The 18569-nt window shown below is 41.8% G+C and overlaps 3 protein-coding genes across 3 annotated transcripts; all 3 read left to right on the forward strand.

Moving 5' to 3' along the window:
- The first annotated feature begins 1177 nt into the window (after positions 1-1177).
- On the forward strand, positions 1178-2125 carry LOC137888315 (olfactory receptor 52K1-like). The gene has a single exon (XM_068731694.1). It carries the CDS (start codon positions 1181-1183, stop codon positions 2123-2125), a length of 945 nt encoding a protein of 314 aa, XP_068587795.1. The 5' UTR covers positions 1178-1180.
- A 4782-nt stretch (positions 2126-6907) lies between these two features.
- On the forward strand, positions 6908-7849 carry LOC137888308 (olfactory receptor 8G17-like). Its single transcript, XM_068731685.1, has one exon. The coding sequence runs from the start codon at positions 6911-6913 to the stop codon at positions 7847-7849; it is 939 nt and encodes a 312-aa protein (XP_068587786.1). The 5' UTR covers positions 6908-6910.
- A 6690-nt stretch (positions 7850-14539) lies between these two features.
- LOC137888307 (olfactory receptor 52N5-like) lies at positions 14540-15484 on the forward strand. The gene has a single exon (XM_068731684.1). It carries the CDS (start codon positions 14540-14542, stop codon positions 15482-15484), a length of 945 nt encoding a protein of 314 aa, XP_068587785.1.
- Positions 15485-18569: the final 3085 nt, after the last annotated feature.

Here is an 18569-nt window from a genome sequence, read left to right on the forward strand (position 1 = left end):
GTGTGCCCATTCAGCCAGCCCTAACTACAAAACTGAGCCAGCCCTAACTATAAATCTGAGCCAGCCTAAACTACAAACCTGAGCCAGCCTAAACTACAAACCTGAGCCAGCCCTAACTACAAACCTGAGCTAGCCCTAACTATAAGTGTTATCAAAGAGGAAAATCTTCAGCCTACCCTTAAATGTGGTGAGTGTGTCTGCCCCCCGCATTGAAACTGGAAGCTGGTTTCACAGAAGAGGAGTTTAGTAGCTAAAGGCTCTGGCTCTTGTTTTACTTTTTGAGACTCTAGGAACCAGAAGTAACCCTGCATTCTGTGAGTGCAGCTCTCTAGTAGGGTAATAGGGTACTATAAGCTCCTTAAGATATGATGGTGCCTGACCAAGCAGGGCTTTGTTGGTTAGAAGGATTTTAAATCATATTATTGATTTTACAGGGAGCAGTGCAGATAAGCCAATACAGGAGTAATAGGATTTCTTAGTTTTTGTTAGTACATATGCTGCAGCATTCTGAATCACCTGGAGAAATTTAAGAGACTTATTAGACCAGCCTGATAATAAGGAATTGCGGTAATCTAGACTGGAAGTAACAAATGCGTGAAACAATTATTCTGGATTGAGTTTTGCAATGTTACACAGGTAAAAAAAGGCAGTCCTTGGAATGTGTTTTATTTGGGAGTTAATGGACATATCCTGATCAAGAATAGCAAAGATAGAAGCTGATAAACAATCAGAAGAATGCTTTAGTTTAGAAAGTATGAAAATGCCGAGTGAGCATTGAACATACCTTCTTGACTCTGAGAATGTAAACAGAACTTCAAAGCAGCTTGTTGACATTTGCAGAGTTCTTTCTTAATGTTGCATCACACATTATCTGATGTAATGATGACTAATCCCACCTATAATAAAATTGTGTCTATAAAACTTTGCTGCAGAGGAGCTGTTAATGGGTGGAGGTGGATAGTGTCAGCAGTGATTGGGGAGGCGAAGATGAAAGATTGAGAAACAATCTGACACTTTAAGGTGTCATTACTTATCTGCAAGCAACTGTTTCCTCATAATTTCTGATCAATGTCAAATGAAGTATATTCACTCCTGTAGCTTTTTTGAAAGTAATAAGATAGAATCTCTGACATTAAGAATACAAGGACATTCTCTGTAACCATTTTGTTGTTTCAGGTTGATGGAAAACTACACTTATAACAGCCCCACGCTCCAGCTGGAAGCTTTGAATGTTTCAAAAGAGTCTGTCTACCCTGTTTTTCTCTTATTCTTGTTCTCCTACCTGTTTATAATGGTCGCAAATGTGAGCATTGCTGTTCTGATTTTCATTGACAAGAACCTTCACCAGCCCATGTATCTCCTTTTCTGCAACCTGCCCTTCAATGATATACTTGGGAATTCTATCCTGTTACCCCGTTTGCTTACAGACATGATGAAGCCTCGCTCTGAGCTCTTCATCAGTTATTACGAATGTGTGGTCCAAGCTTTCACCACACACATGTTTGGTACCACTAGTCACACAGTGCTCATGATTATGGCCTTTGACAGATATGTGGCCATCAGTAATCCCTTGAGATATAATACGATAATGACCAGCAAAATGGTGATGAAGCTGACAGTTTCTGCCTGGGGAGTGGCCTTTGCTTTGGTCGGGATTCTACTCGGTCTGACCATACGACTGAACAGGTGTAGGACTATGATCAGAAATCCTTCCTGTGACAACGCCTCACTGTTTAAACTCTCCTGTGAGAGTGTGTTGATTAATAATATCTATGGCCTCACTTTCACTGTAGTCCTGCTCACAAGTTCTATAGGCTGCATGGTGATCACTTATACAAAGATCACAGTAGTCTGTCTCACCAGTAATAGCAAGTCTTTGAACAGTAAAGCCTTGAAGACCTGCAGCACTCATCTGGTAGTGTATCTGGTCATAGTGTTATGTGGAATGTCTAACATAGCTCTCCATCGCTTCCCTCAGTACTCAGACTACAGAAAACTCAGCAGCATTTTGTTTCATATTGTTCCTGGTAGCCTCAACCCCATCATTTATGGAGTGCAATCAAAAGAGATACGTAATTTTTTGTTCAAGTTATTTCAGTCCAAGAAAGTTTTGCCATCATTGTAAAGTTGTTTTATTTTGGTCTCTACTGTGCTCCTGTTTTTGTCCCTTGTAATTGTATAAGCACTTTAAACACATATTTCTGCTATTATTAGTTTTACTACCGTTAATACTACTCTAATTATATGTAACACTTTTGTCATATGGATTGAGTTATGTTGTAAATTTGTAACATTGTTCATTCTGTACTCATACCATTTATTGCACTTCTGCTCCTCCTGGTAGACGGATCCCTCCTCAGTTGCTCTCCCTTTAATTCTTTTTGGGGAGGGAGATTTTCCTCTTCCGATGCGAGGGTCCAAGGACAGAGGATTTTGAATGCTGTAAAGTTTGTAAAGCCGTCTGTGGCAAATTTGTGATATTAGGCTAATCAAATAAAACTGAATTGAAAAACATTTTTTATTAGAATGTATGATTACTTTTTATATTTCCCTACAGCTTAGTAATAAGTGGTGACCTCTGACAACTGTCTGATAAGGAAACTACAAATGCAAGGACCTTGTGCAATCTGTCAATTCTGTAAGAAAACAAACCAACAGATATATAGGCAGCTGAGACGTAACAGGGTTCTAGATGGTTGAGACCAAAGCACCTTATTGAGTTAACAAAACAAATCTTGGACATTGCTCTCCTCTGCTTCTTAGCAACCTTCAGCAACGAGTACACTAATGATTTATTTTTTCTGATACAAGACCTAGAGCACATTGACCTAACTATGAAATGCAAATGAAAGGACACCCACTGCTCCTATCATTATTATTATCAATAGTCAAATTTCTATTCCTCTTATTGTTAGTAGTAGGCTTTTATTAGTGTTACTACTGCTATTACTGCTCTCTTTATATGTACCGTTTCTGTCATTTGGATTCACTATGATAAAGATAAAGAGGTTTTTATTGTCATTGCAGTGATACAACAAAATTCCATCTGGTAGCACTCAGCCAGCAACAACAACAATAACAAACACTATACAAGATAAAAAATACACAAAAGGAAGAAGAACGTTACTAAGGTAATACAATTTGTGCAAACAGAGCAGTGTAAACATTTGTTTTGACAGTGCAAACAGAGTATAAATTGTATCAGTAGAATCAGTGGAATCTTCATCAGCTTTATGGGGGGCAGGGGGTGTGCTAGCTGTTTAGGACTGAGTTGCAGCTACAGTGGTGTGTGTGTGTGGGGGGGGGGGGATAATGGAGGCTACAGTTCTGAGGAAGAAGCTGTTCCTCAGTCTGTTGTGTGTGTTTGTATTGTTCTGTACCTTCTCCCCGATGGCAGGGGGACAAACAGACTGTGACCTGGGTAGGTTGTGTCCTTGCTGATGTTGTTAGCCTTCTTGTTTAGATGGCTAGCATAGACCGTGTCCAGAGTCGGGAGCTTGGTTCCTACGATCCTCTGCGCTGTTTTAACTACCCTGACCAGGTCTCTCCGGTTCTCTGCAGTGCAGCTGGTGTACCACACGGTGGCGCAGTGGCAGAGAATTGTCTTCCTGTAGAAGTTGACTAGGAGCTGAGAGGGAAGTTTGGCTTTTTTGAGTTTCCTCAAGAAGAAGAGCCTCTGTTGGGCTTTCTTCACCAGGTGGGAGGTGTTAAGGGCCCATGTCAGATCCTTTGTGATGTGGATTCCCAGGAATTTTATGTCACTTAGGCCATGTCCAGACTCGTTTTCATTTGAATGAAAACGATCTCCGTCCACACGGCGTTTCAGCATCGTTTTCGAAATGATCTCCGTCCAGACTAACATGCCTGAAAACGAATATCACGTGACTCTTCACGTACACTGGGCATGCGCCGATGTAAACAGGAAGTAGATTGGTTGCTTAGTTAAAAAACAATATGACAAAGTAGTCTTTAATAATGAAAAGGTTGTGTTTGATACTTAAGATCTTCTCTAAAATCTTCTTCTATAAACTCAAACAGACACAGTTCGTGGAAAGTTTTAGAAGTTTTATTTTTCAGACTTAACGTTAGTTAAAACGCTGCGGGTCTCTCTCTCTCTCTAATTTACTTTAAAATTAACACTTACACATATAAGTTTAGTAGATTATGGGTCATTAAATGTGGTCAACACACGTCTCTCACTCGTTCTCTCGGTTTCGTTGTTGCCTGTTCTCACAAGTAGCTCTGCTGGTGGCTGAAGTCTCTGTCCTACTAGAGAGCATTTACTGCTTTTGTTCCTTTACAGTTTATCTGTGGACTTCACAATAGTTGTGCAGAACAAAATAAGCATTATTAAGGACAGGAAAGTCTTCCGTTTAGTGTCCATCACCCTCCCTACAGCCGCTAACCGTGACTTCAGACGGCCAATCCGGAGGACTGATAACGCAGCTGGTCACGCCGCTCACTAATCGCTCCAATAACAGCTGCTTCCTCCACAGAAATGCTGACTTTAACTGAACAACAGCTGCTAGTAAAGACAACAAGGTCAACAACACCTGTAATCAGTTGTCCATGTTATATTGACCTGGTAGTTGATCGATAATCAAAGTTGTTGTTTGTGATGTCTGGGCGTGACGAATCAGGGAAGGACACGTCATGACTGCTAATAACCAATCAAGTCGTGAACACGTGATCGTTTATAAACGGATCCGTTTTCATCCGTCCACACGAATACGCAACTCAGAGTTTTCAAACATATCTGTCTTCGGGAGCGTTTCCAAACTTCTCCGTTTACAGTACTCAAAAACACCGGCGTAGTGTGGGCGCTCAATGTAAACCTAGCAAAACACATGCGTTTTCAAAAAGAAACAGAGTAGTGTGGATGTAGTCTTACACTCTCCACCTCCTCACCGTTTATGTGGAGAGGGGGATGTGTGTCTTCCTGGTTCTCCTGAAATCCACAATGATCTCTTTGGTTTTTGTAGTGTTAAGGACCAGGTTATTGTTAGTACACCACTCAACCAGATGTTGTACCTCCTCTCTGTAGTCCGCCTCCTCGTTGATGTTTCCTATTTATTATGTTGTTCATTCTGTTCACATGACATATATTGCACTTCTGCCCATACTAGGAGAGGGGTCCCTCTTCAGTTTCTCTTTCCTGAAGATTCTTCCTTTTTTTCTGCATTTAAGTTTTTTTTTGTTTTGTTTGTTTTTTCCGTGGGGATTCTCCTTCTCTGGTGGGAGGATCCAAGGACAGAGAATGTCGTATGATGTACATTTTATGTAAAGTTCTCTGAGACAAACTTGAGATTTGTGATATTGGGCTATAGAAATTAAATTGGATATTCAGAGACCCTGAAGCGAGCAAGAAAGATTGTTGCCGACCCCTCTCACCCTGGACATAAACTGTTCGTGCCCCTTCCATCTGGCAGGAGGCTGCGGTCCATCAGGACCAAGACCTCACACCACATGAACAGTTTTTTCCCATCATCAGTTGGGTTTATCAATAAAGCCCGGGACCTCCACTGACTCTGTCATCCCCTGGACAATTTCCCACCGATACACTCCCCTGCACATCCCTTCATATTTAAATACACTTGACACTTTTAGACTTTTACATTACACTTGTTTAAAGTACTGTTACCTGTTTGTCTGTGCACTTTATTTTATATTTTATTGTAAATTTTTTTTATATTTTCTACTTTTTGCACTGTGTTGACTGTTTAATGTCATGCACCATCCACCAAGTAAAATTCTGTGTATGTGCAACATACTCTGGCAAAATAAACGGTTCTGATTCTGATTCTATAAACCTGAGCCAGCCCTAACTACAAACCTGAGCTAGCCCTAATTACAAACTTGAGCCTGCCTTAACTATAAGTGTTATCAAAGGAAAGTCTTAAGCCTACTCTTAAATGTGGTGAGTGTGTCTGCCCCCCGCACTGAAACTGGAAGCTGGTTTCACAGAAGAGGAGTTTAGTAGCTAAAGGCTCTGGCTCTTGTTTTACTTTTTGAGACTCTAGGAACCAGAAGTAACCCTGCATTCTGTGAGTGCAGCTCTCTAGTAGGGTAATAGGGTACTATAAGCTCCTTAAGATATGATGGTGCCTGACCAAGCAGGGCTTTGTCGGTTAGAAGGATTTTAAATCATATTATTGATTTTACAGGGAGCAGTGCAGATAAGCCAATACAGGAGTAATAGGATTTCTTAGTTTTTGTTAGTACATATGCTGCAGCATTCTGAATCACCTGGAGAAATTTAAGAGACTTATTAGATCAGCCCGATAATAAAGAATTGCAGTAATCTAGTCTACAAGTAACAAATGCATGAAATAATTATTCTACATTGAGTTTTGCAATGTTACACAGGTAAAAAAAGGCAGTCCTTGGAATGTGTTTTATTTGGGAGTTAATGGACATATCCTGATCAAGAATAGCAAACATAGAAGATGAGAAACAATCAGAAGAATGGTTTAGTTTAGAAAGTATGAAAATGCCGAGTGGCATTGAACATAACTTCTTGACTCTGAGCATGTAAACAGAAGTTGCAGGCAGCTTGTTAACATTTGCAGAGTTCTTTCTTAATGTTGCATCACACATTATCTGACGTAATGATGACTAATCCCACCTATAATAAAATTGTGTCTATAAAACTTTGCTGCAGAGGAGCTGTTGATGGGTGGAGGTGGATAGTGTCAGCAGTGATTGGGGAGGCGAAGATGAAAGATTGAGAAACAATCTGACACTTTAAGGTGTCATTACTTATCTGCAAGCAACTGTTTCCTCTGATTTCTGATCAATGTCAAATCAAGTATATTCACTCCTGTAGCTTTTTATTGTTACTAATAAGATACAATCTCTGACATTGAGAATACAAGGACATTCTCTGTAACCATTTTGTTGTTTCAGGTCGATGGAAAACTACACTTATAACAGCCCCACGCTCCAGCTGGAAGGTTTGAATGTTTCAAAAGAGTCTGTCTACCCTGTCTTTCTCTTATTCTTGTTCTCCTACTTGTTTATAATGGTCACAAATGTGAGCATTGCTGTTCTGATTTTCATTGACAAGAACCTTCACCAGCCCATGTATCTCCTTTTCTGCAACCTGCCCTTCAATGATATACTTGGGAATTCTATCCTGTTACCTCGTTTGCTTATAGACATTTTGAGGCCTCCCTCTGAGCTCTTCATCAGTTATTACGAATGTGTGGTCCAAGCTTTCACCACACACATGTTTGGTACCACTAGTCTCACAGTGCTCATGATTATGGCCTTTGACAGATATGTGGCCATCAGTAATCCCTTGCGCTATAATACGATAATGACCAACAAAATGGTGATGAAGCTGACAGTTTCTGCCTGGGGAGTGGCCCTTGTTTTGGTCGGGATTCTACTCGGTCTGACCATACGACTGAATAGATGTAGGACTCTGATTGAAAGCCCTTATTGTGACAATGCCTCACTGTTTAAACTGTCCTGTGAGAGTGTGTTGATTAATAATGTCTATGGACTCACTTTCACTGTAGTCCTGTTCACAGGTTCTATAGGCAGCATGGTGATCACTTATACAAAGATCACAGTAGTCTGTCTCACCAGTAATAGCAAGTCTTTGAACAGTAAAGCCTTGAAGACCTGCAGCACTCATCTGGTAGTGTTTCTGGTCATAGTGTTAAGTGGAATGTCTAACATAGCTCTCCATCGCTTCCCTCAGTACTCAGACTACAGAAAACTCAGCTGCATTTTGTTTCATATTGTTCCTGGTAGCCTCAACCCCATCATTTATGGAGTGCAATCAAAAGAGATACGTAATTTTTTGTTCAAGTTATTTCAGTCCAAGAAAGTTTTGCCATAATTGTAAAGTTTATTTTAATTTTGGTCCCTACTGTGCTCCTGTTTTTGTCCCTTGTAATTGTATAAGCACTTTAAGCACATATTTCTGCTATTATTAGTGCTACTACCGTTAATAGTATAATTTTATGAATCGCTTTTGCCATCGACTTATGTTGTAAATTTGTAATGTTGTTCATTCTGTACACATGCCATCTATTGCACTTCTGCTCCTCCTGGTAGACGGATCCCTCCTCAGTTGCTCTCCCTGAATTTAATTCTTTTTTGGGGAGGGAGATTTTCCTGTTCCCATGCGAGGGTCCAAGGACAGAGGATGTATAAATTGCAAATCTACTTCGATTGTAGGGCTGCAACTAACGATTATTTTAATAATCGATTAATCTGTTGATTATTTTATCGATTAATCGATGAATCGGCGGGGAAAAGGCAAGTGAATAAAAACGTGTCTTTAGTCTTGCAAACACCACCCCTGCTTTACCACTGTTATTAACGAGCTAACGCTAACTTGTCATGCTTGTCAAGCTAGATAACAAGTAAACAGCAGCACCAGGAGAGCTACTGGAGGGACGTTACGTTCCTCACTCCAAAACAGAACAACAGTAGGATTCTGTAGTCACTAACCTGCTGTTGAACTCCCTTCCTCCTCCTCAAGGACTCCAACATGATTACATTTTAGGTGCTGAATCATCGCCGTGGTGCTCCCGTGCCACGCCATGTCGCTTTTGCATATCTTGCAATTTACAAATTTTTTCGATTTATTTAGTGTGAAATGCTCCCACACCTTGGATGACTTAGGTCGTACTGATTTCTCTTCCTCCGCCGTGTGTTTCAGAACAACGTTACGGGTCTCTCCGATGGTCTCTTCTCTACCTCCGCTCTGTTCTGCGCTCAACTCAACTTTTTTTTTATACTCAAACATCTCCGCGACTTATTGAGTGGCGTAATAATCGCGCGACACAATTAATCGATATGAAATTCGTTGCCAACGCTTTTAATAATCGATTTTAATCGGTTTTATCGATTCGTTGTTGCAGCCCTATTCGATTGCAATTTATGATTACTTTAAACCAAATACCAATGGCCAGAGTCATAAGATGGATAAACAAGCAGTAGTTTTAATTTAATAACTAAGCTTGACAATGCATGGCTCCACTTAGTAACAGAGACCCAACAGGGTTCTGGATTGTGGTTCAGACAAAACTGCACCTCATTGAGTTGACATAACAACTCTTGGACATCGCTCTCCTGTGGTTCAAAGAATTCTTCAGCAATGTGTAAACTAAAGTTTGTTTTTTTCTGATACAAGGCCTTTAACACAATGACCCAACTTTGAAATGCAAATTAATGTCAATCATTAACTAATTATATGCACCACTCTAAGCTTATGATTCTTGGTCAGAAAATCAATAAATCAGGACATCACTGTCAATACAAATAATTCATCCTTCAATAAATGAATAAAAAATCCAGTGACAGACAATCTAATGGTACTGATTTCTTTTTCACTCACTCGCTAAGGCACTTTATGGCAAAAATAACTCTGTATTTAAAATGTATAGGAGACACATTATGCTCATTTTCAGGTTGTATTTTGAGATTCTACAAGAACATGTTTACATGCTTGCAACACCTGTTTTCACCTTCTGTCTGAAACACTTTGCTGTGGACCAGCCAAAAATTACGTTCCTTAAAGATTGAACCACAGCCAAGTTATACAATTGACATGACAGGAACAATCTGAGTTGAATATATGTTTTCTGTGGGCAAGCCAAACTGTAGCTTGCCTTAACAAAATCCAAATTGAACTAGCTTCCAGTTTCAGTCTGAGGGGTAGACAACCAGCCTCAATTGTGGTTCATTCTGCTTAGTTTCCTCAGCCAGCCCAAGGAAACCTGCATGCTTCTGAGAGGTCCTTGAATCCCCCAGTCAGCCAGCCTCCAGCCTACTAGTCTACATCCTGCAACTCAGCCTACTACTCCCCAGTCGGCTGGCCTCCTGTCAGTCCCTAAGCAGGAAGCGTGGGTCTTGGAGATTTCAATCCCCCAAGCTGCCGAGTGACCCAGAGTATCTACTGTCCAGCCAGACCATAGCCAATATCTTTCCAGTTCCTGTGTCGGAGGTCCAAGCCAACGTCTCGCCTGTTAGTGTGTCAGGGGTCCCAATTGACGCCAAGCCTAATCCACGTCTCCTGTTGGAGGTTCAGCCGATGCCTGCTCCACATGTCTTGTCGAGTGCCTGGACAACACCTGCTCCACTTGTCCTGTGGGGGCCCCAGCCGATAAACAATCCACCTTCCTCCAGTTGTCTGAATCCATTTCTGAGCTTCAGTTGCCTGAATCCAGTCATGAACTCCAGTTCCCTGAATCCGGTCATGAACTCCAGTTGCTTGAATTCGAGCCTGACTTCCAGTTGCCTGAATACGGTGCTGAGCTCCAGTTGCCTAAACACGGTCCTGAAGTCCTTCAACCCGGTCCAGCAGCCTGCCCCCTGCTATAACCAAATCTTCTGGTGCCAGCAGCTAATATAATAATCAGAATCAGAAACTGTTTATTGCCAATGTATGTTGCACATACAAGGAATTTGTCATAGAGGGTGGTGCATAATTCAAATTTACAATATAATGTAAAATAATATAAAATAAAGTGCACAACAAACAGATAACACTACAATAAAAAGTATGATGAAGTGTAATGTAAAGTGTGTTTAAATAAAGAAACAGCGAAGTGCAAGGGAGTGACCGGTAGGAGATTGTCCTGGGGATGACAGAGTCAGTGGTGGTCCCGGGCTTTGTTGATGAGCCTGACTGCCGATGGGAAAAAACTGTTCATGTGGCGTGAGGTCTTGGTCCTGATGGACCGCAGCCTCCTGCCAGATGGAAGGGGCACGAACAGTTTATGTCCAGGGTGAGAGGGGTCGGCTACAATCTTTCTTGCTCGCTTCAGGGTCCTTGAAGCGAACAAGTCATGGAGGGACGGCAGATTGCAGCCAATCACCCTCTCAGCAGAGCGAATGATACGCTGCAGCGTGCCAGACGGTGATGGAGGAGCAGAGGATGGACTCAATGATGGCTGTGTCAAAGTGCGCATTCATTGTCTTTGGCAGGTTGAAATTATTCAACTACCTCAGGAAGTACATCCTCTGCCGAGCCTTCTTGGTAATGGAGCTGATGTTCAGCTCCCACTTGAGGTCCTGGGTTATGATGGAGCCCAGGAAGCGGAAGGACTCCACAGCGTCAACGGGGGAGTCACACAGGGTGATAGGGGCAGGTATGGCTACGTTCTTCCTGAAATCCACAACCATCTCCAATGTCTTTAGAGCGTTGAGCTCCAAGTTGTTCAGACCGCACCAGGTCACCAGATGGTCAATCTCCCACCTGTAGGCAGACTCATCTCCACCAGAGATGAGTCCAATGAGGGTGGTGTCATCTGCAAACTTCAGGATAGACTGGTGACTGGAGTTGCAGCTGTTGGTGTACAGGGAGAAGAGCAGAGGGGAAAGAAAGCAGGCTTGGGGGGAACCGGTGCTGATGGTCCGGGAGGCTGAGACGTGCTTTCCCAGCTTGACGTGCTGCTTCCTGTCAGACAGGAAGTCTGTGATCTACTTGCAGGTGGAGTTGGGCATGTGCAGCTGAGAGAGCTTGTCATGCAGCAGAGAAGGGATGATGGTTTTGAAAGTAGAGCTGAAGTCCACAAACAGGATCCTGGCATAGGTTCCTGGGGAGTCCAGATGCTGGAGGATGAAGTGAAGAGCCATGTTGACCGCATCATCTACAGACCTGTTGGCTCTGTAGGCGAACTGCAGGGAGTCCAGGAGTGGGTCAGTGAGGGTTTTCAGGTGGGACAGGACAAGGTGCTCAAAAGACTTCATGACCACAGAGGTCAGGGCGATGGGCCTGTTGTCATTAAGTCCTGTGATCCTTGGTTTTTTGGGGACGGGGGTGATGGTGGAGGACTTGAAGCAGGCTGGTACGTGGCATGTCTCCAGGGAGGTGTTGAAGATGTCTGTAAACACTGGAGACAGCTGATCAGCACAATGCTTCAGGGTGGAGGGGGAGATAGGGTCCGGGTCGGCTGCTTTGCGGGGGTTCTGTTTTTTAAAAAGCCTGTTGGTGTCTCTCTCCAGAATAGAGAGAGTCGTCAATGGGGAGCGGGGTGGGGCGTTGGGATGGGTGGTACAGAAGCATGAGCCCCTGCTGAGCTGGGGGAGGGGGGCCTGGTGGTCTGGGGCTGGTTGATGGAGCCGTGGGTGGTGGGGTCAGGACTGTCCCATTGGCGGTTCGATCCCCGGCTCCTGCTCCGCTAGTCTCATGTCAATGTGTCCTTGAGCAAGACACTTAACTCCAAAATTGCTCCCGTAGCTGCGTCTACGGTGTGTAGATAGATACTGAAATGTAAGTCGCTTTGGATAAAAGCGTCTGCTAAATGACCGTAATGTAATGTAAATGTTGTCTTTCAATACTTTTGCAGCCTTAGCTGTCTGAGTTTAGCTGTAAACCAGGGTTTGTCATTGTTGTAACTCACCCTGGTGCTTGTTGGAGCACAGCTGCTCTCACAGAAGCTGATGTATGACGTCACAGCCTCTGTGTACTCAGATTGTTGGTAGCATTCCTGAAAACATCCCAGTCTGTACAGTCCAAGCACGCTCGAAGATCCATAGCTTCACTGGTCCACTGCTTGAATTTCCTCACCACAAGTTTACAGAGCTTTAATTTCTGCCTGTATGCAGGAATCAGATGGACCATGACTTGGTCAGAGAGTCCCAGTGCAGCAAGAGGGACGGCGTGATGGGCCCCGCTTACTGTGGTGTAACAGTGATCTAAAATGTTCTCCTCTCTGGTTGAGCATTTAATAAACTGTCTGTATTTAGGGAGTTCATGGCTGAGGTTTCCTTTGTTAAAGTCACCAAGGACAATAACTAAAGAGTCCAGGTTGGTCCGCTCCACACACAGCGAGTGTCCACTGTGCTTCCTGCATGTTGCCCTGTGGCGGCATTTAAACACCGACCAGTATGAATGAAGTGAACCCGCGGGGGCAGTAAAAGGGTTTACAGTTTATAATGAAAGATTCCAGATCAGGAGAACAGTGCTGTAGAATCGCTGTCACATTGTAGCACCAGCCACTGTTGGAGTAGAAACAGATTCCTCCACCCTTCGATTTGCCGGATATCTCCGAGTCGCTCTGAACAGCGGGAAGCCAGCCAGCTGGAAAGTGGAGTCTGGTATCGATCCACAGAGCCAGGTCTCAGTGAAGCACAAAAGGAGGATGAAAAAAAGTATCTGTCTTTCCCCACCAGTAGCTGAAGTTCATCCAGTTTGTTGCACAGTGAATGAACGTTAGTCAGCGGTATGCAAAATCCACGCATATGGAGAAGCACAAGCGCACCGGAATGTTTCCCTCTCCGACGGCGTTTCACTGCATGTGTTAAGGTGAGAGCACCTTTGACTAGAATGTCCAGTAATTCCACAGAAGTTAACAGAAAAGTTGGAAGTAAGTCTGTTGGAGTTGTTCCACTGATGTTTATGAGCTCATCTCTGGTGAAAGAACTCCAGGTATTGCAGCAGAAAACAGTATTTACAACAAAAACAACACAAAACAATGAGCACCAACACACTGTGGCAGCAGTCCGCGACGCCATCTTGAGCATTGTATATATATAATATATCAAGGCCTTAAGGAGTTCTGCCTTCGATGCCGTCCTCCAAAGAAGTTCCACGTTTGTTGCATTACTCCAGAGGGGTTCCGCTTCGACACCGGCCTCCTGAAGGGTTCTGCTCTTTAATCCAGTTTCCTGGTTGTTCACCAAAGCAACATGCTCTTCATTTCTGCCTCCTGGTTGTCCACTAGAGCAGTTCTGCCACCGTCACCAACCTCTGGCCCGTCCTCCATAAGTGCTCAGACCATCTGGTCATTCTTCTGCCCATCCTCCAGAGGTACTTCGCTCATCTGGCTGATGCTACAACCAAAATCTTCCTCACTTCCCATGAGTCAATTAGCGATGAGCAGTTTTGAAAATGCTGCATTCCATGCGTTTCGAATGCCCCCACCCCCCCCCCAACAATGCTGCAAGTAGCAATACCTGGAGCCAAGTAATCAAAGTTCTTAACAGGCACTACACTAGTCCAAAAATTAGAGTTAATCAACAATGCAACAGGAAAAACAGCATTTGCAATTTTTCCCCAGTTGTGGTTTTGTAAATTATAGACACCTTAACTTGAAGCTTGAAGTTGGATAATTTAGACTGGAGATGAGTAAAGTGAAGTTGTAATTGTTGCATCACTGTTGTAAGATAATGATAATTGACTCCCCTAAGGATAAAAATAATTTCTAAAAGTATTGCAGAAGAGGAGATCCGTTTGATATCACTAGCAATGAGCAGAGAGAAAAAAGGAAGCGAAGCCAAGGTACGGGAGAGACAGACACTCACAGTAGGTACTCCTGATCTACAACTTTCCACAACATTTTGATACTTTATTTCAACATTGTTTCTACTTTCATGATGAACTTCCTGAACTCAAACATGAACTTCCCTGTCATGAAGTTCAGAATTTTAAACAAAAACAAACTGGGATATATACAGTAATATCAATATCTGGGAAAAGCTGGATGTTTCTGTTGTGGTTACTTGTTTACAGTGAATTAACATTAAAAGGACATTACTTGTGACATTTACAAGTTTGTTGTGTTCTTTCAGGTTGATGGAAAACTACACTTACAACAGCTTCATATTACAACTAGAGGGGTTAAATGTCTCAAAGGAATCTACGTACCCTGTGTTTCTTTTTCTGTTTTTTTCCTACATGTTTATAATTGTTGCAAATGTGGGCATTTCGGTTCTGGTTTTCATGGACAAAAACCTTCACCAGCCCATGTATCTCCTCTTTTGGAACCTGTCAGTTAACGACATACTTGGAAATTCTATCCTGTTACCCCGTTTGCTTATAGACATGTTGAGGCCTCCCTCTGAGCTCTTCATCAGTTATTATGAATGTGTGGTCCAAGCTTTCACCACACACATGTTCAGTACCACTGCTCACACTATACTCATGATTATGGCCTTTGACAGATATGTGGCCATCTGTTATCCTCTGCGTTATGCAACTATAATGACAAACAAAATGCTGATCAAGTTGACAGTTTCTGCCTGGGGAGTGGCCCTTGTTTTGGTCGGGATTCTTCTCGGTCTTACCCTCCGGCTGAACCGATGTAGGACTCTGATAAGAAGCCCTTACTGTGACAATGCTGCACTGTTTAAACTCTCCTGTGAGAGTGTGTTGATTAATAATATCTACGGCCTCACTTTCACTGTAGTCCTGTTCACAGGTTCTATAGGCAGCATGGTGATCACTTATACAAAGATCACAGTAGTCTGTCTCACCAGTAATAGCAAGTCTTTGAACAGTAAAGCCTTGAAGACCTGCAGCACTCACCTGGTTGTGTTTCTGGTCATGGTGTTTAGTGGGATGTGTATCATTGCTCTACATCGTTTCCCTCAATACTCAGACTACAGAAAGCTCAGTAGCATTTTGTTTCATATTGTTCCTGGTAGCCTCAACCCCATCATTTATGGAGTGCAGTCAAAAGAGATACGACATTTTCTGTTCAAGTTATGTCAGTCCAAGAAAGTTTTGCCATCATTGTAATTTTGTTTTTTAAATTTTGGTACATTTATCAACATAACATACAATGTAACCTAAAGATACCCTACTGTGCTCTTGTAAGTGTACAAGCACTTTATGCACAAATTTCCACCATTATTAGTGCTACTACCATTAATACTACACTAATTATATGTATCACTTTTGTCATAAGGATCGACTTATGTTGTTATTTTGTAATGTTGTTCATTATGTACACATGACATCTATTGGATTTCTGCTCCTCCTGGGCGAGAGATCCCTTCTCAGTTGCTCTCCCTGAAATTTTCCCCCTTGAAAGTGTTTTTTAGAGTTGAGTTTTTCCTTATTCCTTAGACAGACGATGGAGAGGATATTGTTCCTGGTAGCCTAAACCTCATAATTTATGGAGTGCAGTCCAAAGACATACGAAAATTCTTGTTGAAGTCTTTTGAGTCCGAGAAAGTTTTTTGTCATGAAGACAATTTCCAAAGTATTATTCCTGGATACAGATAAAAAAATGACCATGATTTGTGGCAATAAATACACAAAACACCTGTCTGCCGCTTTCAACTAGGCCCTAAAGGTCAAAGTCATTACCTCGGAGCACAGGATAGTTTAATGTGATAATCAAAATGTGGGGATACAAAATACAAATTCATCTACTTTGTCTGCATTTTATGATTCTGTCTGCAACACAGACAGTAGTTTTAATCTAAAAACTAAGATAGACAATGCCAGAAGCACTTGTCTCTGTTAATTATTCTTGTAGAGGTCCTAGTAGGTCCACTTGGTTGGTTTTAACAGACCCGTCAGGGTTCTGGTTGTGGTCAAGACCAAAAAGCACCTTATTGAGTTGGTGTAAGAAATGTTGCACATAGCTCTCCTCTGTTTCAGAAGTTGCCACTTTGTGTCACTCTCAGCAATGTGTAAATAAAAGGTTTTTCTGTTTTTTTTCTGATGCAAGGCCTATAGCCAAATGTCCAGACAATGAAATGCAAATGAGTACATATAAAAATAAATCAATCATAAGCTAATTGTATGCCGCACTATTGGCTTATGATTCTCGGTTAGAAGAAAAATAAATAACTAGAACATAAATAGAGATATCTATATTTCATCCTTCAATAAATAAAAAACACATACAAAAAAACAAATGGTTCCTCTTTCATTTCCGCTCTACCAAACAAGGCAGGCTATAGCCCAAATCACTGGCTGTATTTTAGCACAAAATGAATGTGATATTTCACTCACTAATTTCTGTTATATATAAAGCAGACATTTGGTTATGAGGATGGGAAATGTCCTGCTTCAAAATAAATTCTAAATGAAAACACCTCCAGAGTAGAGACAGCACAGTGAAGATGGTGGAACTCAGAAAAAACGAGTTTCACTTTGAGGAAAACAAAGATCGATGCAAAACCAACCTGGAAAGAGTTTTTCCTAATCACTAGTGTTGTCAAACTAAAAAGGGGTTGCAAACAATTATTGAATAAAAGACCTATTCCATGCTAATAGATCAGTGTGTGCACCACAGAAGACATTGTAAAAAACAGTTGTCCAAGTAAAGTGACATGCAGCCTTTGGAAACTATGGCAAGTCTTACAAAGCTTGCGTCTACCTTTAAGCCTGGAGTGTTTTTAGATAATGTTCTCTGACACAAATTTGTGTGCAGACTGACAAAAATAGATTGAAACCTAGAATATGAATGGACCGTGTATGGCATGGATTTAGAATTAGCAGCAGTCAATGAGTGGAACTGCTGGCTGGGCAGAAATATGGTCCACACACGCATTCAAACACAAAGGACAGCGACTGTTTCAGCTGGCACAAATGCTTGACCCCTGTGAACATACTCTTGCTAGAGCCTTGTCAAACTTGTCAGCCATGGTTGTTTTGAGGCCAAACTTAAGGGATCAGCTTTCCCTCATTGTTTCCTGCTATAGCGCCTCTAGCAGCAACACTCAGACCTCTGCTTGCGCTGCATCATCATTTTCAGGTGACATACAACTTTTATTTTAAAAAAAAGGTGGAATGCTGACCATGTAAAAAGAAAAGGGCACATTGGTTGTGGTTCTCAATTGGCACGAGTAGAAGGATAGTTAGCCAACCATGAGGATCGAAATGCAAGAAGCACCAAAGACCCAGCTAGAACAGGTTGGTTCTTCTGATAAAGATTGGCTCTTGCAAAATATGTATTCATAAGAAGAACTCCTGCATGCTGCTTTAATATTTATCTATCCATGCTTTTTTGGTCTGTCAAATACCTGATGAAGGTCAGACGGTCCGAAATGTTGTAATTAAATACATATTTCAGCTACAAGTAAGTTCTTCTCATTATTTTCCACATTATGACAAAATATGAATTAAAAAATCTTTTGTACTAATCCTTTTTGAGTTCGGGAAGCACATCTTCCTGGAAATAGCAAGCCTTTCACTCTTTATCCAATACTGACAGTGCTTATATCCTTCTGCCTACTCAGTATTTGTATTTTGTCAAGCTTACTGCCAGCTATTGAGATGGAGGCACGTGGGTACTGTTACAAAGTGTCCTTGGAAAACAAGAAGAATTTTGGGGAAAATATCTCAATGATACTGCTTGGGTGCTTTGAGACTTGCTAGATCCTCCTCATTATGCATATACATTTACTAAATTGCTGTTTAAATTCAGCTTATTCATTTAAAAATACTGTCTACCTCAAACCAGCAGAAAAAAAAAAATCTTGTTCCACCACATAATGATTAACGCCTTATCGGACATAATGACAATTGATTCCCCTACAGATAGACTGATGTCTATAAAGCATTGCAAAAGCAGCTATCTGGTTGATATCACCAGCAATGAGCGAGGAGACTAGAGATTAGAACCAGAGACGCTCACAGCAGGTAATCCCGATCTACAACTTTCTGCACTATTTTCATGCGTTATTTCTACATCGATACTACTCTATTTATGAATTTCCTGAACTTGAACATGCAATTAAGAATTTTAAACAAAAACAAACTATGAAACAAATGAAAAACTAAATATTATCCATGATGGGATATATACATGTCCCAATATCTGTGAAAACCTGCATGTTTCTCTTGTGGTTACTTGTATACTGTGGCA

This window comes from Cebidichthys violaceus, unplaced genomic scaffold (genome assembly GCF_023349555.1).
Source record: "Cebidichthys violaceus isolate CVI_PGR_0920_01 unplaced genomic scaffold, fCebVio1.0.p SCAF_53, whole genome shotgun sequence".
Taxonomy (NCBI): domain Eukaryota; kingdom Metazoa; phylum Chordata; class Actinopteri; order Perciformes; family Stichaeidae; genus Cebidichthys; species Cebidichthys violaceus.

Bases quoted from the DNA above. Each gene is read 5' to 3' on its own strand.
- LOC137888315 (XM_068731694.1), top strand. From the start codon at position 1,181: ATGGAAAACTACACTTATAACAGCCCCACGCTCCAGCTGGAAGCTTTG.
- LOC137888308 (XM_068731685.1), top strand. From the start codon at position 6,911: ATGGAAAACTACACTTATAACAGCCCCACGCTCCAGCTGGAAGGTTTG.
- LOC137888307 (XM_068731684.1), top strand. From the start codon at position 14,540: ATGGAAAACTACACTTACAACAGCTTCATATTACAACTAGAGGGGTTA.